Raw genomic sequence first — 23,548 nt, forward strand, 5'->3', positions numbered from 1 at the left:
TTGGAACGCCTTGTATATTAAAAACTTTCTGCTGAGTTGAAATTCAATTTCATTATTTTTGAATTTTGTATCATCACATCCATAGCTCTTTTCTCATTTGACTTATACTTTAAACCAGGTAAATTAAACTTAAGCTAAAAGCTGGAATTAAATATAGTAGAAATATGAGTAGCTCATTGTTGCATGGAGAAATATGACTGATAAAAAGTTATGATGTTCATTGACCATGTATTAGTTATTTTTTAATCTTCTGATGGTGGTTAAACATTTAAAATGTAATCGATTGTTGGACCGTGCATCATAAAAAAAAGAAAATAATCTGTTTTTTTAGCTACATTGATCAATTAACTAAATAAATAAAGAAGAAACAGTTTTAACTTTAAAATCCATCCTATTACTACTAATACACATTTCTAAAATAATGAAAATTTCCAATCACATTTTTCACTAAAAAATCATTAGTCATAAAATTTTAGTGAGAGCAAAAAGGATTTTGTACCACTAAGAAATTTAAAACTTTTAAATATTATTTCGACTTTATCTTATACTTTCAAATATCCATTTTGTCTATATTTTAATATCTAACATATTAGTACAATAGTATAAGCATGTAATTTATAAACAAATTAATACAGGTACATTAATAGTATATACTCAAGAATGTTTAACTGATAGGGATATGCAATCAAAAATGTTAACATACCACTGATCTCTTCATTTAAACTTAAATAACTTGAATTTTGAATACTCCAAGAAAAAGTAAAACTAACCCAGAAAGTATTAATATTCTCCATGCAACAATGAACTACCCATATTTCTACTATGTTTAGCTCCAATTTTCCCTTAAGTTGGATTCTCCCTGTTTAAAGTATAACTCAAATGTGAAAAGGATTTTGGATATACATGGTTCTGTGAATTTCCTAGTAATTTAAAATAGGCAGATGTGATATTCCCTAGGAATAACTGAGGAATCCCTGGGTATCACTGTTATTTCTTTGATGGAGCCTTTCTTGTTACCTTTAACCATAAGTTAAAAGGAGCTGCTGCTGCATTTCATTTGTGCTTCTCATTACACATTCTTGCTTAGGCTCCTAACTAGACTATAAGCCCCCCAGATCAGGATGCTATCTTATTTATCTTTGTTTATCTTTGTAGCCTTCTCAGTATAGTGCTTGCATGTAGGAGATAGGAAAAAACATTGAATGAATTAATAAGTTAGTGGATGAATTCTGTTTCCAAAGACAGAATTCATCCTCAATGCTTATTCACATCATCTGCTAAATAGCCATTTATTGATCCATGTAAGATAGTTATTAGTTTTATATTTAAAGTAGATATTCCTGAGTTAAATGCAGATTCCTGCATGACTCTCATTTTGTAATTTCCAATATAACTTCGTTATCACAGTGTACTTTAGAAAAAATCATTTGATACATGTGGATTATACAACAAATATAAATTGTATAACAACTATAATCACGTGTAACTCAAGAAAATACCTCAGGAAATTCAATACAATGAATAGCAGAAAATTCTTGGGATATAAGTATCCAACTTTAAGATGATAATTGTATAGATAGAGTAAATATGCTTATAATTTTTATAGAATCTATGCATTTTCTAAGCAAATACAGTGTCTTAACACTTCAACAAAAGAAATTACATGTAACTGAAAAGCTGTGTTTCTATAGATTATGAATTGGGGTTTAGGATTAAAAAAACTTCATTCATTCAACAAAAGCAACAAAACAAAATCTTATGTTTCTGTTGAGTGCATATGAGCTTTGGGTTTTGATATTTTAAGAACAGACACAGAAACCATATATTCAGTTCATCTAACTACAGCCTCCATTGAATAATACACAAAACCCAGGGAACATATTCCCTCATATGAGAATACAAGGAGACAGATGCACTCTGGTTTATTTCACTGATTCTTAATGGGTCTCCCTTCAGACAGATTTTCCCTCTTACATTTATAAGTATTTGTCTGACCTTGGGAAATGAAGTGGCAAATGAACTACTTCCCAAAGATGGTCTCTAGCCAGACTATATTCCAACTATCAGATAGCCTGCACATGCTGGGAGATAAGTGGTTTTAGGCTTAAGTAGACAAAGACAGGAATGAGGTAATGGCTAGAGCACTAGACCTAGAGTAAGGAAGACCTGAATTTAAATCTGACTTCAGACACTTCCAGGCTGTGTGACCCTGGGTAAGTCACTTCTTTCTGCTTCAGTTTCCTTAACTGAAAAACGGAGATAATAATAGCACCTACCTCACAGAATTGTTGTGAAGATCAAATGAAATAATAATTATAAAGCAAGTGACACATAATAGTTGCTTAATAAATGCTTATTTCCTTTCTTAATAAATACTTGCTGTCTTGACAAAAGTAGCTGGAGCTTCTTAAAAGCTAACCAATCTTAGCTATATTGAAACAAGGGGTTTTAGAATTCTATTAGCCTTAGAAGATAACCCTGTGGTTATCAGTCACTCTAATTATCTCTAACAGAATTTCTCCCATTGTTCTCTGGGTGAGGGAACTTGACCTAATTAGCCTGCATTACTTAGCACTACCTTTCAGCAATTCCTGCGAAAACCTCCTATTCCTCAGGGTTTAGATCATATTGGTGAAACATATATTAGATCATGTAAGCTCAGTACACAAAGACAAATATTTTAGTACTTTAATTTCCTTGACTAATTAGTAATGCATGTAATTTCTTAAACAGGAAGAACACTGTATTTTTTAGCACCCTTCTGTTTCTCTTGCCAAACCTGAGAATCAAATTCTGGACTGGAAATTTCTGAATTAACATAAACTATACAACTCCTAGTTGATGCTCTCTGGAAATATGATCAACCCATTATTCTTCACAATTTGGAGGGGTTCAGGGGAACCCCTAGAGCAAGAGAGTTGGAAGTCTGCTTTATAAAGACAGTCACTGGGACATGACAAGAATTCATACTGCCATGAAGGGTGCTCAAGGCTATATCAATGGCTTAGCACAGGTGAAGACATTTTTCTCACCAGAGAATTATCTTTTTAAGTGGTATAGTATGAAGGTAATCTGATTGTATGTGGAAAGGTTTTGCAAATGCCTTTAAAAGTTTTAAAAGTGTGTGAGTTTTAGAAAGTTGAATTCTGTGGTCATTGCTAATGAGACAGGAATAGAGATAGGCCCCAGTGAGAAATGTTGGAAAAACATGAAGAGAGTGGTCACCATCAGAAGCATTACAACTGCTTCTCATACCATAATAATCCATAAAATCTTAGTATTGGAAGAGATCTTAGAGTAAAGGCTCTTAATCTTTGTGTGTGTGTGTGTGTGTGTGTGTGTGTGTGTGTGTGTGTGGATACATTTTGCAGTCTTCTGGAGACTATGGACCCTTTTCAGAATAATGTTTTAGATACATAAAGTAAAATACATGAGGTTACAAAAAACAATCAAAATATAGTTATAAAATAAATTTAAATTTTGTGAAGGAGTTATGCAAGAGGATTTCTAGTTCAATCCAACACAAAAACTGAAGACCTTGAATATCAATATCAATATCCTTGAAAAACAGTCATCCACCTTCCCCTCCAATTCCTCTATTTGTGGGAAAATCACATTCATTATTATTATTTCATCATCCTGAGTATGACTGAAGTTGCAACAATATGCTTTCAGTGAGACTATAGAGAATAAGCTAACATTCTCATAGGGGAGATGATGGAGACATATGTAAGTATATGTAGAATAAATAATGACATGATGCCAATTAATACATTTTTTGAAATGCCAGTGATGGCAATAAGACAAAACAAAGAAGTTAAGGAGGAAAGATAGGTAAAGAGGAAGTAGAACTCTCCCTATTTTCTGATGGTACAGTAGGTCACTTAGAATACCCTGTGTGTTCAGCAAAGCTACTAATTGAGATAGCTAATAGCTTCAAGAAAGTTGCAGGTTATAAAATAGACCCATAAAAATCAATATTTCTGTATAATAAAGACAAATTCCAAGGGGAAATAATAGAAATAGAAATTCCATTCAAAATGATTCTAAAATGCACACAATATTTGAGATCAATCAAGCAAAGAATATAAAATGCATGCAAAGATTCAGTTGCAAAGTGCTGCTGAAAGAAACAAAGAATAACTTTCCTAGCTGAAGAAATACTCAGTGCTTATGTCTGGACAATCTCAATATAACAAAAATGGCAATACTGTAAAGTTAATTTATAGTTTTAATACTATGCCAACTAAATGATTTCAAAAGTATGTTTTATATAACTTGAAAAACTAACAAATTTAATTTGGAGAAATAATAAAATTGATAAAATATAAGGGAAATAGTGGGGGGGAAGTTAGAAATGAATGAGTCTAAGGAATTGGGATGGTAAGAAATTATGAAAGTGAGTGACAGTGGAGAAAATGGAGGGACCTATTGTAAATGCCCTTTTCAAGGAGGTGAGCCACAAAGAGTGTGGCTAAAGAAGATATAGGTTGATAGTGGGAATTGAAGGTTGAAGTGAAGGTTTTTTGAGTTTTGGGAAAACATGGGCATATTTGTAGGAAGTAAGGAAGAAACCAGTAAATGAGGAAAGATTGAAAATAAGTGATAGAGTGGGGATAGGGCAGCTAGGTGGTGCAGTGGATAGAATGCTGGGGCTGCAGTCAGAAATATTCCTCTTCATGAGTTCAAATCTGGACTCAGACATTTGCTAGCTGTGTGACCCTGGCCAAATCACTTAACCCAGTATGCCTCAGTTTCCTCATCTATAAAATGATCTGGAGAAGAAAATGGCAAACCACTCCAGTATCTCTGCCAAGAAAACAGCAAATGGGGTCATGAAGAGTCAGACACAACTGAAAAATGACTGGACAATGTGAGATAGACTGAAGGAGGTTCTAAAGAAAAAAAGGCATATGAGTGGTATAAGATAAAGAGGGGGAGAGAAGAGTGTTCATAGTGAATGATCTCAATTTTTTCCTATTAAATATGAGGTAATACTCTCAGCTGAAAGGATAGAAGGAGAGCAAGCCAAGGTTTGAGGAAGGATGAAAAGATTTGGAAGTGCTGCTGTGGAAAGTGGGATAGTGAGTTGATAAAGGAGGTAAAGTAGGATTTCCTACCAGAAATGAGGGCCCAATTGAGGTTACGTAGCATAAATAAATTTGTAGTGGAACCAGTCAGAGTGGTTACATGATTTTTTTCCACTTTTGCTCAGCAATGTGTTTGTAGTAGTGAAGGTATAGTGATCAAAGGCTAAGGTTTGGCAGAATGCCAAGAGATTATAAGGGGATAAATGATTCAAGAGAAGACAATGTACAGTTGAACTGGTTCATCAAAGGTTTAAGATGGGGAAAAGAAGAGATGGTGGCTAGTGCACAGGTGATGGACAGCGAGATAATATAAGGGTCAAGGGTTTGAAAGTCACAATGCACATGAAGAGTAGGGTTTGGTAAAGGAATACAGAGGGTGAGGGGGAAAAGCCAAGGAGTTATGATCAAATAAGGGAATTTGTAATTTCTTGAACATAAAAGTGGTACATTTGTGGGTGATGGCAAAATAAAGGGATTTATATGTGGCTGAGGTGAGAAGGGGAAGTAGCTCATGAGAAGTGAATGGGTTGAGGCACTGAATGGTTAGCGTATTTGGAGAGGAATCAATATGTAGATTGAAGTCCCCCAGTATGAAGGTAGGAGTTGAGAGACATGGAGCCATGTATTGGACTCATTGTGGGAGGGAAGGGGCTACAAGGATTTTGATTGAATGGTAAGGATGAATAGCATGAACCTCAAAGGAGGAGGAAAGGTTATCATTTGATGAAGGCAAAAAGAGAGAAAATGAAAATGACAATAGGGAGCAGGGAGAATTGTGATTTTCCCATCTCAACCAGTGAGTTGGGAGAAATGAATGAAGTTGCAGGAAGTACTGGAAAGGGTAGCCACAGAGGCTGTGTCATCAAGGGGGAGTGAGGTTTCAGTAATAGCTAAGAGACAGAAGAGTGAAAACGGCAAATTTTTAGAATGAAGTGAAATTTGTTGCCTACGGAACAGGCATCCCACTGGGTGCAGTGGAAGGGGAGGGTAGTATTTGGTAGGAACTTTGGGGTGGGAAGATTAACAGGGATGTGAATAAGGAATTGGATGGTGGGGGAAGGGGATTGGAGTTTGGATGATAATTTACAGGGATTCAGAATCACTGAGATGTGTAGGGTACGAAAAGTTATGAGAATGTCCATCATTGAAGGGAAGGTATCACTCCTCTTTACAAAAGAGATTGGAGATTGAAATAGGGCTATAGAAAAGTATAGCATGAGATGGCTGTCACATGGTCAGATCATCAGTTGGGAGGTCCCAATATTCCTCTTGCCACTGAAGGCTAAAGATTAGGCAGGAAGGGAGTTAGGAGAAGGATACCCCAATCTGTTTACTTTCCTTTTCTTCTTTCCTCAAGCAGAGTGGAAGATGGAAGGCTTGAGGTCAAAGAGAAGGTTACTTCTCTTTGCACCAGAGATTTTTCAAATCCTGGTTGGGAGATCAGTCTGGCAATAGGAGTTGACATTGTCTTATGCTGACACAGGTGTAAGTCAGCCTAGCCTGGCCCCTTACCACTTTCCCCCAGGTTACAAGTTCAGCAAGAGATGGAAAGCAAGAGGTCAAAGGAAGGTCAAGATGGGGAAGCCAAGACTAAGAGTAATTAAGTGACTTGCCCAGGGTCACACATCTAGTAAGTGTCTGATGGAGGGTTTGAACTTAGATCTTCCTGACAAGTCTATTATTCTTATTCACTGTATCACCTACCTATCTTTATTACTGTAGTAGCCTCCTAATTAGTATCCTCACCTCAAATCTTTTCATTTTGCAATCTCATCTATGCACAGCTGCCAAAGTGCTTTTTCTAAAGTTTAGGTGTGATCATATCACTCATCCCATCAATAAACTCAAGTGGCTTCCTATACCACTAGGACCAGACACAAACTCCTCCATTTGCCTTCCACAACATGGAGTCAACTCCCTTGCCACCTTATTGTATATTATTTTCCTCCATACATTATGGTCCAGCCAAACTAGCCTTCTTGATTTTCCTCAACGTGACACTCCATATCCCATCCCAGGAATTTTGCACAGGCTGCCTTCCCCCTGCCCCAATTCCACCTAGAATGCTTTCTCTTCACCTCTGCCTGGGAGAGAATCTAGTTTCCCTCAACTTCAGCTCAAGTACTTCTACATGAAGCTTTTGCTGATCCCTTCAGCTAAGTGACTTCCTTGAAACCCCTAATCACCCTGGATAAATAGATAGACAGACAGATAGATAGATGTGTATTTATATGCATATATAAAATTATATACATAGAACATATAAAATATTTATGCACAGGTATATATTGGTATATATTATATATTTGTACACAAATATATAATATATATTTTATTGTGTATACATTGTATATTCTATATATTTATCTATAAAACATATATGTATTACTTGTATATTATATACTCATTATGTGTATATATGTATATACAGAGAGAGAGAGAGAGAATACTTTTACTAGTACATGCTATCTCCCCAAAAGGAACGTAAATTGTACGAGGACAAGGACTGTTTTATTGATGCCCTCATCTTCCCAGTGCCTAACACAGTGCCTGATAAGCAGTAGGCATTTAAATGCTTATTAGTTGATTGAATTGTCTTCATATCACCCCAGTGTCTCCTACAAGAGTGGAAAGTAATTTGATAATCTTTTCCTCACTTAAGACATTAAGAGCTTTTTAAGTTCTTTTGGTTGAAAGTTCCTTGCTTAATGCAGGGCTTTACACATAGTAGGAACTTAATAAGTGTTTGTTGAGTTTAATTTAAATTCCTCTTCCATGTGTCTTCCAGTTTGAAAGGAGAAGGAAATGCTAACCTATCTTAAATGGATCACTAATTGTAGAGTTTCAGGCTTCCAGTTGAGCTGTCTCTGGGTGGAGAACTAGTAAAGTTAGCTCAGTACTAGAAATACTGAGCATGCCTTGAAAATTTAAGTATGTAACCAGGGGACAAATATTTCTCTGCCCAGAAGAGAAATGTGGCATACCAAACATGTGACCCAGAGTGATTGGGTAGACCTAAAATATAGGTTGATTTAAGAGGAGATTATCTATATTCATGAATGATAGATGCATGGTGGAATTTTAAAGAGGGGCTGAAGGGCATTCAGCACACATTACAAATCTTTAAGAATGATGTCTCCAGGACCAACTAACACATTATTCCACAGGATGCTTCTTGGTTCCATTGTTAAACATACTAGGCTGGACATGATTTGACCCAGTGTGACACTTCCTTAAGCTCTTATATCTAATATTTCACATTAAAAAAATTTTAAAAAGCAAATGGCAAAACTGCAAACTCTTTCAAAAAATAGTAACAGATATGCAAGTACAATTGTGCATAAGATCAAAAATTTAATGCTTAATTAGATAGGAATAATCACTCCTTTCAGTATCTAATCAGAAGATATTTTATTCAAGTCTCCAAGAAGCAGATTGTTCTAAAAATCTATAATCTTCAAATAGACATTAGAGTAGGGGTTCTTAACCTGGGGTGCATGAACTTCTTTTTTATAACTGTATTTCAATCAATTGGTTTCCTTTGTAATCCTATGTATTTTATTTTATGCATTTAAAAGTATTACTGTGCCTGAGAAACTCATCAGTTTCACCAGTGTGCCAAAAGCGTCCCTGACACATAAAAAGAAAATGTTAAAAACAACTGCTTTAGAGGAAAGCATTGAACTGGGAGTCTGATGATGGAAGTTCTAGTGTCAGCTTTGTAATTAACTTGTTGGGCGACCTTCAGCAAGTCACTTCATTTCTCTGGGTCTCATATCCTTCATTCATATAATGACAGGATTAGATTAAATTGTGAGGTCCACTTCAGATTTAAATGTGTGAACTCTCAAAGGTATCTTCTAGCTCTAATAGTTTATAAATCTGAATGAGACAGAGAGAGACTTAGCATCCCAGGTCAAAAGACTAATTTACTGAGGAGGTACCTATCTGTTTTATTAAAGGCAACAATACCGTCCAGATGTTTGTATGCATTGCCCAAGGGATTCCACTTCAGCTTCTTGTATTTGTGGAGATCCTCTGTACCCAAGGAAACAATTCAAAGGGAAAATGGAAGAGCAAATTCTAAAGTCCTGAGGAGAATGGGAAAATGTTTGCCTGTCCCTGACAACTTTGGATTTTTGGTGAAACTTATGGAAGCCATGAAGCATTATCATTATTTTCCCCTTTCACTCCTTTCTTCTTTTCTCTCTTTTTACTTCAGATTATTTTTAATTCAGACTTCCAGAAAGGGGTGCCAATGTTTGGGGATCAAAAGACAGGCAACAGTGGTACTAATGGTAACTCAGGAAGTTTCTGTCCACACCAAAGAGCTGGTAAGAAGCAGATAGGACACGGTAGAATTAATTTTGTCTTTTAAATTAGTATGTGAAGATATATGATTGCAAAATACTGTGTCTAGATATGTGCACTGAGGCAAAGGACCAGAGAAAGGTTTAAAAAAAAAAGATCAGAATAATTTCACAACATAGTATCTCATCAAAATTTCATCTCAAAAAAAATTCATCTCCTAGACTAGATTGGAACCCCAGAGCAAATGTCTGTTGGGGAAAGGTGCCCAATGTTGTTGAGACTCTCAGACAGCAAGAAGGTATCTAGCCAGTAATCTTAAGTGACATACCCCAGGAAAAATTTGTGAAGAGTGCTACCTGGTGGTTCACTCATATATTGCACCCTAAGCTAATTCAAACACCTTGGATGGAATTGCACCTATGTGACCACACCAATGAACCAATATTCCAAACAAATTTAACAATGCAGGTATTCATTTTCCCAACATACCCATCCCAAGTATTTGGGTTGTCACATGTGGGGATATAGAATGTTAGCTGAATGAATGAAAAAGTATTTATTAACCACAAATAGAGTGAGACTGTCTTGGCTATAAGGGAACACATTGTAATTGAGGTAAACAACACATAGTAGAAAATTCAGCAACATGACAGATAGAAAATACTAAAAGTCCAAAGCGTGGCAGTGTGGCAGATGGCAAGGCCCAGAGATATTTTAGTTAGTTAAGCCATTAATTTGACAGTGCCAGGATACTGAAGGGCCTGGAGGCATGACTGATGGTAAGAAAGGCCTTGAGCAGTAACTGTTTCCTTTTCTGTCTTTGTATTGTCAGTACCTAGCACAGTGGCTGGAATAAACAAGTGCTTAATAAATGTGTTTTTGTTTGATTTATTGCTTTATAGTAAAAAGGTTTTATTTTATCAATTCTCACTTTGTTAAAACCATTTTGAGGTAAAATAAGTGGAATTTCCCAAAATACATAAATACATTTGGTTTTAATCAGCTCCCATGGATTTAATAACCATCTCTATGCTGATGATTCTCAAACCTACCTTTCCTACTTCATTCTCTTTGCTGACCTTGAATTTTGCATCTCCAACTGCCTTTCAGACATCTTGAACTGGATGTCCAGTAGACATATTAAAATCAGTATGTCCAAAATAGAGCTCATTTATCTTTCATGCAAATACTCACCTGCCCTTTCTACCTTCCCTATTATTGTAGAGGGTATCACCATTCTCCTAGTCCCTCAGGCTCACAACCTAGGAGCCATCCTGGACTCTTCACTATCTCCCAATTCCTATATCCAAGCTTTTGCCATGGCCTATCAATTTTACCTTTGCAGCTTCTCTCAAATACTTTCTGCTCCCTCCTCTGAAACCTCCACCATTCTACAGCAGGCCTTCATCACCTGACACGTTGATTATCATAATAGCCAGCTGTTGAGTCTGACTGCCTCAAGTCTCTCCCCATTCCAACTCATCCTCCCTTCAACTACTAAAGTAATGTCACCCCAGTACTCAGTAAACTCTAGTGGCTTCCTATTGCTCATAAGAGAAAATAGAAAATGCTCCACTTAGCATTCAAAGTCTTTCATAACCTTGCCCCCATCCTACCTTTTCAGTCTTTTTATACCTTACTTCCCCACATAGTGACACTGGGTTCCTGTCTGTTTCACAAAGAAGACAATCCATCCCTTGGCTCCAGACATTCTCTCTGGCCGTCCCCCATGCTTAGAATTTTCTCTCTTCTACATTCACTACTGGGTCACGCCTCTTCTTGGTATATAAAAGAAGTTAGACATCTAATCTAGAGACATATCTTCACCCTTTACCTTGAAATTTCTTCTATAGTGAAACATGTAGAGATGGAATTTATCTTTCCTCTCTTCCATCCTGCCTCTAACTTATAATAGAAATACATGGCTGTGGGAGAGTGCTTTATGAAACTAGAAAAGGGGATTCAATGACATTGCTACTGAATTCCAACTTCTTGTGTAGAGGAAAGGGGAGGGATAGGAAATCTCTGGATGATATTCTAGCCTTTAATAAAAGAGGAAGTTCTCTTGTTTTGTTTCTGAGTAGCACCAAACTATGGAGTTGGTCATGAGTATACTGAGGTTCAAGAGTTCCTGAATTTAAGATTTAAACACTAGACCTTCTAGAACAAGAAAATTTCAAAGGAGGAGAAGAAGAAGAAGAAGAAGAAGAAGAGGAAGAAGAAGAAGAAGAAGAAGAAGAAGAAAAAGAAGAAGAAGAAGAAGAAGAAGAAGAAAAAGAAGAAGAAGAAGGAGAAGGAGGAGTAGAAAAAGGAGGAGAAGAAGAAGAAGAAAAAGGAGGAGGAGGAGGAGACGATGATGATTCCATGGCTCCTGCACAGCATTCTACTTGAAGAACAAAGATAACCTTGGTTTAATGAGAAAGAGTTTGCTTATTCTTCAATAATGGTGTACATGAAGTACATGTGCTTTAAGGCATGTTTTACCTTAACAGAGGAGTTTCAACCACATAGTGAAGGTCTGTGGAAAAAGGGACACCACAATAACTAAACGTTGGCAGGACAGCAACCCTAAGTTTATCTCCCTTCTGAGGGAGCCATTAGCTTATTTGAGTGCTTTATGTTTATGCATTTATTCATGAGTGACCATGAGTCTTTAGCATCTGGTATAGTTTCTGTGGGGTGAAATAAAGGGTGTGGCATGCTAGATGCCAAATTGTATATCAAGTACTTGTTCATGATTTGAGTGCCTTGTCACCTACATTTGGGACAAACTAGAAACAATTTACAGCTAAATTTCATTTAGAGGTTTTTTTTAAGTTGAAAGCAAAGGAATTTAATTAAAAGTTGAAAGAAAACATTTCCTCCATAAACTTAGTGCTCTCCCACAAACTCTCCCACAAATACATATAGTATCAATGGGAAAAGTGGGCATATAAGGAACATACATGAAGAGGTGTATAGACACAGGGAATATATTTGTAATCATTATTTTGTTTTGTTTTTGCTACCCTAAAGCCCCTACAGCCATCATTCAAAAAAGAAATTAAAAAAAAAAGCTCTTGTAACACATATGCATAGTCAAGAGGGAAAATAAATCATTTGGGAGATTTTTCCTGGATTAATTCACATTAGGACAATGAGTTGTAGCCATAAACCTACAATACCTGGCCCACAGTAGGCTCTTGATAAATGGCTACTTGAATTTTGTTGAATTGTGTCTCACCAATTTGCAAGATTGGAAAAAAAGAACAGTGCCTCAATGCTGTGGATGAGGAGGTAGGTCTCTTGGGTCACACAGTCCTGGGGCCATGTAATTATGTACCCCAATCATGTTTCCATTTTACAATAACCCACCCCACACCAGAGGCCAGCAGCCTGTTAGAGCACAGGCTTGTCACTACTGCATTCATGTGGAGAAGTATGACCTGATGTGAATCTATCCCAGCTGTGGACTACCACAGATTCCTCTGTTCTGAGCTTGGACATCTGTACTTCCACCCTGCTTCTACATTTGGCAGCTCCCTTCTGTGTCCTTGTGTTCTTTTGTGGGTGTTGGAGGGGGGAAGGGACAACTAACGTGGAGTACACTTCCTTGCCTTTACCCTAGTCAAATGCCTATTTTTCTGTGTCAGAAGAGATATCAACTGTGCATTCATAATACTTCCCCTCACAGAGGCCATATAAAAGCCTCCACAAGAAAGCTCTGGTTTGAATCCTCTCAAGATACTTCCTTCAGGTTCAAACCTTGTGCTTGCTAATTCCCTTTTCCTTTGCTGGCATTCCTTGGTTTCAATCTGCCTCCCTTTTTACTTCTATTTTAGAATCAGGAGATTTGAATTCAATTCTTCTCTCCTCAGTTCATTAGCTGTGTGACCATGGGCAAGAATTAAACCATTTCACATGGACAGGATGTTTCAAAGGTTGCAAGGCACTCTTCCCACCACCAACCTGAGGTCAGAGTGCAAGTTTTATTATGTTCATTTTACATACAAGGAATCTCAAATTCTTGGAAGTTAAATGACGTGTCTATGAGCACAGCTAGCAAGTATCAGTGGTGGAACTTAAAGCCAGTTCTGTTGACTCTTGGTCTACCACCACATGTTGTATTTCTCGGGCAACTCACTTAAATGCAATGAATTTTAGGGGTTTTTTGCATATATAAAATGGGAATAATAATCTTTGTCTTATGTCTGTCATAGGGGATATTGTGAGGAACCATTCAATCAAAGAACCAACTAATAAGTACTTATTAAGCACTTATTTAATTGCTGGGCACCATGCTAAGTTCTAACGATACAAAGAAAGGAAAAAAAAGCAATCCCTACCCTCAAGCAACTTACATTCTGATGGAGGAAAAAACATAACTAGATGTCCCAGAAATATATATATACATATATACACACACATACACACACACACACACACACACACACACACACACACACACACACACTAGATAGAAGTCTTAGAGAGGAAGAAGCTAGCTGCAAATGCGGTGACATATATTATGAAATAGTATTTATGTCCTACTCATTTTGTACCTGAAGATGTAGTTCACGGTCCTCCTTGAGGATTCAGGACTTAGCTCCCTGCCTGACTATTAAATATAATGGCAGCCTACTCCCAGTCAGACAAGTGCAAAGTTCATCCAGACCTCACTCTTCCCAGTTCCAGTCTGTCTGCCTCCTGTGACCAATACCATTATTTAATTTTTTTTTCCAATAGGACATTAGCTAGAATCCATTAGAACAATAGAGCTCTGCCTACAATAATCAGACTTTGCCCCTCAATTTCAGTATTTGTTGCTTTTCTATATAACATCAGAATCCTGTCAGATACTTGTTATCTGGATGACCTTAGGAAAGTCATCTAAACTTCCTAGGCCTCCGTGGGACACCATACAAATCACTTAACCTCTCATTGCCCCTAAGGGAGGACTACAAATCTACAAGTTGCAGAATACTTCTAGATCTACTTTGGGAGAGGGAGTTTGCTCATTAGGAGTTCCCTGAATCACAGAATTGGGACATGAAGACCAAAGTCATCAGGAACATCAAAATTATAATATCTGCCCAATACACATAGGAGTGTCAAATATAGTTGATACAAATTCTCCACTCATTAACACACAGGGTGGTGATTCCCCAAATAGATTAAGGATATAGATTTCATGGTCTTTTAACTAGTCAAATGTGGAAGCTCTTTTCAAGCTGATAGTTCAGACTTCACTAGAATAAAGAGTAAGCTCTAAAGAAACACCTAGTGATATTCAATCAACTAGAAAAAAAAATCTAGTGGAAGTTCTTATCTTGAATGATATCCTCATTTCCTAGTCTATATACTTTATCTATGTGCTTTTCTATATTAGGCATCCCTTTGAGAAAATATTTTAAGGAGACTTCCTACACAGCATATCTATCAAAGTATCTGAAAATAGAGGTGGTGAGAAAGGGCCTAAAAAACCATACTATCATCTTTTCAAAAATGAAAAATTTAAATTAGGATCATACTTTTTGCCGGAGCATGGCCTAAATATGGCTCACTATGAGCAGCTTCTACATAATGAGAAATAAATATTTAATGCAATTATGCAAATCATTTAAAAGCTATCTGTCCATTGCCTCTATGCCTCTAGCAACTCCCATGACAAGAGAATACTGAAGCCATTAGTGGGGAGGTTAAGAGAGAATTGGGATAGAGATGAGGAAGAATTTGATATTTCTGGTATTATTCACTTGGCCACTCATTCCCAAACAATTAATACCGCCTTTGATTGAGGAAATTACCAACTCCTTCCTCTTCCCCCAACCCTTTTGTAATTCATTTTCCTTCCAAGAATATATTTTGCTATATAAACATGTCACAAAATATGATTTATAAGGATGAAATAGCCAGGGGAAAGTTTTGATGGGCCAGTTTAAAGAATCATGATTTTGTAAATGTAGCTCCTAATTAATAAACATGCTGACATAGTGAAATACAAATATTTTTCCTGCAAATAACAGAAATAATATCATGTGACTCTTAAGAGATAGGCATGCTCAGCTTCACCAGACGTGAAGCATAATGAAAAACTAGTTGGCTATTATTTTCCTGAGGGATGTAGCTTCTTAAAGTAAACTAGTCTTAGAATATGGAAAACTCTACTCCTTGTTTTGGAAATAAAGCCAAACTGGAAATGCAATAAAGCACATTTTCAGTGGCTCTATTTATAAGCTGCATTCTCCCCTAAACAATACTAATCAGCATTTATAGTCAATTCTAAAGGGAAATGAATTTGGAATGTTCAACTCAGCTGGCCCAGTAACTACAAAAGTTAGCAAGTGAACTGCCCAAATTCTGCTATCTGCCACCCAGATGGGAGAGGATATGGGTAGCTAATATGTGCTAATTTGGTATTTCATGAGAGAACACCTTCCCTGGCACCCCACCCTAGGAGGCATGGAAGGTTTTCCAAAGAATGCAACTGATAAAGCAGGAAGAAATTTTATCTTGTCCTCACTAAAAAGATGTATAGAATTTCCGTGTTAAATTATCTTAGGAAGAAAACATCACACAGGTAATGCATTTTTTAAAATGCCACCCATTTCCTTGAAGGAAACACTATCTTTAATGCTATTCTTAGTATTGTTTTTAGGTAAACCTAAATTTTTTACATAATCCATTACTTTTCTTCAGGCATAAAAATTGGGAAAATACCCTTGAAATACTAAATTTAAAAATATATTATAGCATTAGTTATCCTTAGGATAATAGGAATTAGAACCTGAAAAAAATCTTTAAGTCCATTTAGTTCACTAACAGACCCAAAGGAACAACAGGAATAACTTGCCAGAGTAAGTAAATGACAAAAATAGGATTTGAACCCAAGGTCTGTGACTGAAGGATCCTTTCCTTATGCTGTTTATGTCCTCCTGATATACATACTGGTACGTTTTGTGGTTTGGGTGTGCTACTTACAATTCATTAGGGGAAAAGAGGGAATAAGCATTTATGTAGTGCCTACTCTGTACCAGGCACTGTGCTAAGTACTATAAATATTCACAAAAACCCTGTGAGGTAAGTCATTAATCCCATTTTACAGCTGAGGAAACTGAGGCAAACAGAAAGTGGTTTTGTTTGTTTTGTGACTTTCCCAGTCCCACATCTAATAAGTATCCAACACTGGATTTGAACACTGGTCTTCCTGACTCCAGGCCCAGTGCTGTATCCACTGGGCCACCTAGTTGCTTCATTATTTTATAGCACTCTGGAAGGGTGGAGACTGTTAATGAGAGAAATATTGGTCCTTTTTTTTCCTCAGCTTATCCTGCCTGACCACATCCTCCTTGCAGAAAACTACAATTTATAAATTTAAAGAAAAAAAAAGTACAACTCAGAGAAATAAGAAAAGTATAGGTGTGTTGTCCAGTACTTTATTCTGATGCTGTATTTGCCAATGAATGATTGCCTTGGGCCAGGGCAACCTGGTTCCAGTTTCCTTGAAGTAAAAAATTAGAATATTAGGTTGAAGTATTCTGTTATTAAGAATAACTAATAAGAGATTACTATGAACTTTAAAACAAAATGCTGAATGAATAGATACTAATAAATATAAAATTATTTGAAATGTTGTTGCATTTTCAAAGTTCATTGTCTTTTTTTTTTCTTAAACTTTAGACCAATCTAGGCCTTTTAAGTATTTTGGGGTCACAATAACATACTTACCTTCCTAAAACTGTCTAAAAGAAATTTTGTCTTATTCTGGTGGAAAGTTTTTAGCTTAGATGAAAGCCTGTTAAATTAGCTACGAGTTTTGATCACGAGTGATGTCACTACAAGAGCAGCACCTCCTATAAAGGAGACCCCAGTAAAAGACAAAAATGTTTATTGAATACATCTGTATGTACAGAGGAAGCTATATGGCACAGTGGATTAAGTGCTGGACCTGAAATCAGGAAAAGCTAAGTTCAAATACAGTCTCAGAAACTTACTAGCTATGTGACCCTTGGGACAAGTCATTGAGCTATTGTCTGCCTCAGTTTCCTTATTTGTAAAATGAGGGTAATAACAACACCTATCTACCAGATTGTGGTGAGGATAAAAGGAGTTAACGTTTATAACATTATAAAGTATTTTGCAAACCTTGAAGTATTATATGAAAGCTATTACTATTTTTTTTATTATTGGTAATCAGTGGCATTACATAATAAAGGACTGATGATGGACTCCAGAACATCTAGGTTTAAATAATTTCTATGTACATACTAGTTACATAATCATGAGCAAACCACTTATCTTCTCAGGGGTCCTAGAAAATTCTCTAAATTATATACAGATTGCTGATCTGTATTTGTAAAAAGATTTTACACATTGGGAGCTTCCCATATTGATAAATCACAGTTCTAGATGAAATAAGTACATATATTTATATTATATATATATGTATATATATATATACACACAATATACATATATACGTATACAATTGTATATATATACACATACATGTGTGTATGTATATATAGGGTATCCTAACATTTTCTAGTCTGTTATATTTATATTATGCATATATAATTAAGATGCTAATTAAGATTTTCAATCACTTGTTATATTCCTTAACTTACCTTTATGAGAAGTGTCACTATAAAGAGACTAAATATATAAGTATGTTACTTATACTACATATATATGCATGGTATAGTATATTACATATACTGCATATGTGGATATGTGGATATATGTGTGCATATACATGTATGTGTATATATATTTATGTGTACATATGCACATATGTAGTGTGTGTATATGATTAAGTAATTCAAAAAGTTTATGTGGGTGTAGGTCCTTGAATGCATGTTGTATGTGATAAACTGCAAGGCCTATCACAAGCTAGATCAGCCCTTTTCACCCTTTGAACAACTGTAACATCAAAGACCCCAAAACATAGATGCCAGAAAAGGGACTTTGGGCACATTAATCTTCTCTCTTGTTCTTTAGCTTTCTTATCTATAAAATGTATTAGATGATTTCTAAGGATCATTTTAGTTCTGGAGAACCTCTAAAATCTCAACCTTAATTTTTTTCCCCTAATAAATTATAATGCTCAAACATTTTAAAATCAAATTTAAAAACTACAAATTTATACTAGATTCAGTGTTATTTCTGCCCTACTCATATCCAAAATAGCTTACTCAGACTTTATTTTTCCACCAAACCTATTAAGCTGAGTTATAATGAGTCAAATTTTCATGATGCCTTCTTCACACATCAGATCATTCATGAGCCCCTGGAAATTCCAGCTGAGCTCTGCTGAATGGAAAAGATGGAAGAAAAACAGCAAGAGATAATGGAAGAAATGGCAATAAAGTTGCTCTCGATAATTTCAAATTAACTACTTGCTTCATAAGGTTGTTGTGGAAAAAAATAAAAAGCACTTTATAAACTTTAAAATACTACGTTATAGAGAACTATTATGGGTAAATCCTCTACCAAAGACTTCTTCCAATGCCTGTCATGGCCTGAAGGTATGGACTTTACTTCTATTGTAAAAGTTAACTAACTGAAAGGTAAGGTTTCTTTATAATTAGATTAGAGTATCTGCTTCTATTATGCTATAAATAAAACTGTTTCATTTTTTAAAAAAATTCAAATTGACACCAAACAACCTTCTCTGGACAGTGAAGACTGGTGGTTTCCATTTGATCTCCCTATATATAGTTGCCCAGAAGAGATAAGAGGTCTCTTCTTGAGTCTAGTTGAAAAGAGAGAGGCAACCGGGGCAGGGAGGGGGTAAGGAAGGATAGTAATCCCTGTGAGAGGCTAATAAAAATCTGGCTCTAGAGATCAACTTCGTTGCTTCCATTCTGTGGATAAAATCAACATTGATCTCTGGATTTACTTTTATCTCAGTAGCCCTAAGGATACAGTCTCACTGCATTCCTTCTACAGTAAAGGAGCAAGGCACCTGCCTATGCATCTTGCTTGAGCAGTGGGAAGAAGGAACTGAGTACTGGGAAAGATAGAGCCTATTAGCATTTATTGTTCCTGAAGGCAGATAGAAGAGTCCTTATGAGTTTGAGTGCTAAGAGGCCAAAGTGAGCTCATAAGTACTTAAATTATAGTATAATTCACTGCCCTCCTGGACTTAAAATTACAAAGACTGCCCACATACATAGCAGACCCTTTAATGCCCCTAGATGTTAATCTTAATTGTTTGAGGAGCACAAGAAGGAGGAAGGAGCTCTTTTTTAGCGCTGAATTACTTTATGAAATACAGTGGCTAACGTCAATATGCTGAACATTTATTGAATAAAGTTTAACAACATTATAATAATAAATGATAGAAAAGAAAGCATGGATTCTAACCACTTTGTCCTCCTTTGGGCAAGCATCCAAGGAAGCAGGGTAAAGAGAAAAGAAGAAGAAGAGAAAAAGAAAAGGAAGCACATATTAATACATAAGGTTTTTTTAAAGGCAATTATATCAAGTGTCTCTATGAAGTTAAAACATAAAATTTTTAAAAGCAAAAGCATAATTCCTAAATAAAAAAAGTTCATTATTCATGCATAGGAAAAAAAAAGACATACATTTCAACTAGGAAAAGTCTAAATGAGAAACATTAGCAAAACAAAGTAATAAAGACCAGAAAAGAGAAATATTAGCCATCTCAATACTGTGATTACCCCAGAAAATTTTATAAGGACTAGAATCCATCAGGGTGTGGCATAAAAATATTTCTTCAATTAACTATTTTCCCATAACATATGCAGTTGCAAAGATGATCATTTGACAATTTAAATCAACTCTAGAATGAAATAAGGTAGGGTAGGCTTAAACACAAGAACAAATACGTAGATTTGTTTTCCTGTTCTTAACCTTTTCCCCCTGCTGATGCCTCCAAAAAAATCAAAACACAGTTTTCACGGTCAGCTGAGCCTTGAAGGGCTGACTTTCTTGAGCCTCAGGACATCTCTGAAGAGCAAATGTTTCTTTTGCTATATTTCCTTTATGTCTACTTTTTTTAAAAATCTAAGCTGTCCCTAAGAACTTTCATATTTAATGGTTAATCTCATTGTTGTGGGCTTGTTGCTGTCCCACCTTAGATAATCATAGGATCTTTGTGGTCTCATCTAGGAGAATTTTCCCCATATTTACCTTACTTGACGCCTCTCAAAATGGTCTAGTTTCTGTTGGGAAGAGTTTTGTCTCTTGTTCTTATCTCTCAGACAAAATATGCCATCTGCCATAATACTGAGGCACAACAGCTGAAGGTTCTTTTTTTGTCTTATTTATGTTCTTTTACAAAATCAATATTATATAGAACTTTTATGTTATTTTTAGTGCAGTATTGATAACTAAAAAAGATAACATGAAGGATTCTCTAAAAAGAAGACAGTCTAAAAGAGGAAGGCCAAAAGATCCTCTAGGAATGCTACCATCTTGATAGTTTTTACATAGTAGCATCTTACATTTAAAATGTATTTCAATGTCAAAGTAGTTTTTTCCCCCTTGTGACTAATTCTATGGCCATCACCTGCAGGGAATAAAATGTAGTACACTATTAAAATGCCTTCAAAATATATAGGCTACTTTTTGGAATTTTTGCCTAAGATTTTTCCGTTAGTGGTATTACTAGTTTTTCATAGGATTATGTTTACAAATGCATGGGTGTTAAAGTGAAATGTCAATTAGAACTGATAAGGAACTTGGGTTCCATCAGAGAGGACAAAAAGTACAAAATTGTAGCCCAATCACAATAGCAATAGGTGATAGACTTCATTCAGTATACATTCTTATATCCATAGGTGTCTAAATAATTCAAGCTCAGAAAAACTTAAGACATTATCAATTTTTCTTTAATGGGATGATAAAAGTTAAGCTGCTAATCACAAAGGCACTTCTACTTCTTGTTTATATTATCTTATATAAAACTCTATACAGCATCATTTATAAATTGTATTTTTAAATTAAAGGACCTGAAAAATAATGGTTATGTTCTTGTTTCACATAATGAAAATTAGAAAAATGCCTAATTATTTTAAACATTAAAATCATTGAAACTGAAATTAGTTTCATATTTTACAACCAAACTGCTCATGAAAATTTCCTGGAATTTACAACTCATTAAGATTAAGACTGTCAGTCTTGGAGAAGCTTGGTTGATAGAGCATTGGCCCTGGAGTCAGGAGGACCTGAGTTCAAATCCAGTCTCAGAAACATAACACTCACTAGCTGTGTTACTCTGAGCAAGTCACTTAACCCCAATTGCCTCACCAAAAAAAAAAAAAAAGAAAAAGAAAAGAAAAAGAAAAAAAAAAAGACTGTCAATCTTTTGTGGAGAAAAATTACTTCTACCTAAAAGTAGAACTGTAACTAGGGTGGGGCAACTGGAACTTTTCACCAAGATGTTAAAATTTAGAGGACATTGGCACCACCTACATTCTAGTACCTTTGAAACAGTTGACCACAGGGTCTCATTGGTAAGAATAATTAGGAAAAATTGAAAGCCACTACACAGCATTTTCTCTCATCTCAGAGACTTCTTATTCCAAATGATCTCTCCTCTTTGGCAGTGAAGACTCTTTGCATCCTAAGGTCTTTGTCTCCCTGTTTTCTATACCCATCTAACTGAATTATCCTTAATAGTTGATTTGAGGGTGGGTTTCATATTGCTTGCCCCTCAGGTCTATTTTGTTAAGCTTCCTCAATGTGGGAAAAAGTGCTAGTTAAGGCTTGGTCCATAAAACAATTCCTAAAACAATGTTTAAAATCTCACACAGTGATAAGCAACTTTTTAACCAAGTTACCTTCATTTTTCATCATATTGCTGACATTTTAAAATAGAGAGATACATAGAAGGAAAACACATAACAGGGCAGGAGAAATACTTGCAAAATGTTTATCTCTTTATACATATATTTTCTTTCCAATATAGATATATTTACAGGCTTAGAAATCTTAATGGTTTTATTGTCATCAAATATGTTTATTTCCATTCTTTCCACACTTACATTGTTTGATCGAAGAGAAACTCGGCCTCCACATCTCGCACAGAATTTGGTCCGGCAGTAAGAACACAAATGGCCACAACCATCAGCAAACTTTGTTTTCATACAAATGCCACAAGTGGGGGCATCATCTTTGTGCTCTCCTTGGTAACGCCGGGCTTCTTCCCCAATTTTTCTCACTTGTTCTTTATAGCTTTCAAATTGCTGATGCAATCTCCTGGGCAAAACCAAACACACAAACAAAGCAGAAGAAAACTAAGTATATCATAGGTGATGGGAAAACAATTCTTCCCAAAGTAATGCAGTGACCATGTAGTGATGTGAACCAAAGGATATGTTATCCTGTTCATTGACCTATGTATCTTACCCTATAGATAAAGCAATCATCAAAATAAGAGACTCATTCCACCTTGACCATTTTCCTATCATCCGTACTACCTGTTCCTTCACCCGCCAAAATACTAGAGCAGGAGTGCAGAACCTGAGGCCTCGAGGCCACATGTGGTCCTCAAGTGTGGCCCTTTGACTGAATTCAAACTTCACAGAACAAATCCCCTTAATAAAAAGACTAGTAACTAGACCTTGCCATCTACTCTGACTTTGAACTCTCCTGGGAAACTGAACCCTCTCAGCTCTCAAACTCCTGTTCTGAGTCTGAGTTTTCCTGATTAGTAAAACATGTCACATGGGCCACCACACTTGGTCAGCTTATCATGCTTCATATTCCAGTCCAGTCATATTCATACTATCTACCCTGCCATCATTCTGTATGTTTACCCCTAGTCTCTAACCCCTCCTTTCTCTTACTAGTTCAGTAATCAAATTGGCATTGCTACTAGTAAGGGTATGGCAACCAATTCCCTATGTTTCTACTCACCATCCCTATAGCCTTCCAAATCAAAACACCTTTCTGAAAACATCACCACCAAACTGTGTTGTGCCATCTCCCTAAAGAGAATATAAATTCTTTGAAGACAGGTACTCCTTGCCTTCTGTGTTTATATTCCTAGAAACTAACATTTAATACATGTTTTTTTCATTCATTCATCATTCATTCATTCATTCATCTTGGGATTATAGGGTTTATCTAATAAAACTGTTCTCAAATGTTCTGGTCTCAGGACATTATACTCATCAAAACTGAGAAACACTTTATAC

General features: G+C 35.9%; 1 protein-coding gene across 23 annotated transcripts in view; it reads right to left on the reverse strand.

The window, feature by feature from the left end:
* RIMS1 (regulating synaptic membrane exocytosis 1) overlaps positions 1 to 23,548 on the reverse strand; it is a 699,885-nt gene that overhangs the window by 394,244 nt on the left and 282,093 nt on the right. For 22 of the 23 annotated variants that reach the window (XM_078155292.1, XM_078155284.1, XM_078155287.1 and 19 more), the window contains 2 exons: positions 22,394 to 22,607; positions 19,749 to 19,760 (listed from right to left, as the gene is read on the reverse strand). In XM_078155292.1, the coding sequence (XP_078011418.1) occupies positions 19,749 to 19,760; positions 22,394 to 22,607 (226 nt within the window). The remainder of the gene's footprint in view (positions 1 to 19,748; positions 19,761 to 22,393; positions 22,608 to 23,548) is intronic. The other variant, XM_078155286.1, reaches the window with a different exon arrangement.

Source organism: Phascolarctos cinereus, unplaced genomic scaffold (assembly GCF_003287225.1).
Source record: "Phascolarctos cinereus isolate Bilbo 61053 unplaced genomic scaffold, phaCin_HiC Scaffold_5;HRSCAF=322, whole genome shotgun sequence".
Classification (NCBI taxonomy): Eukaryota; Metazoa; Chordata; class Mammalia; order Diprotodontia; family Phascolarctidae; genus Phascolarctos; species Phascolarctos cinereus.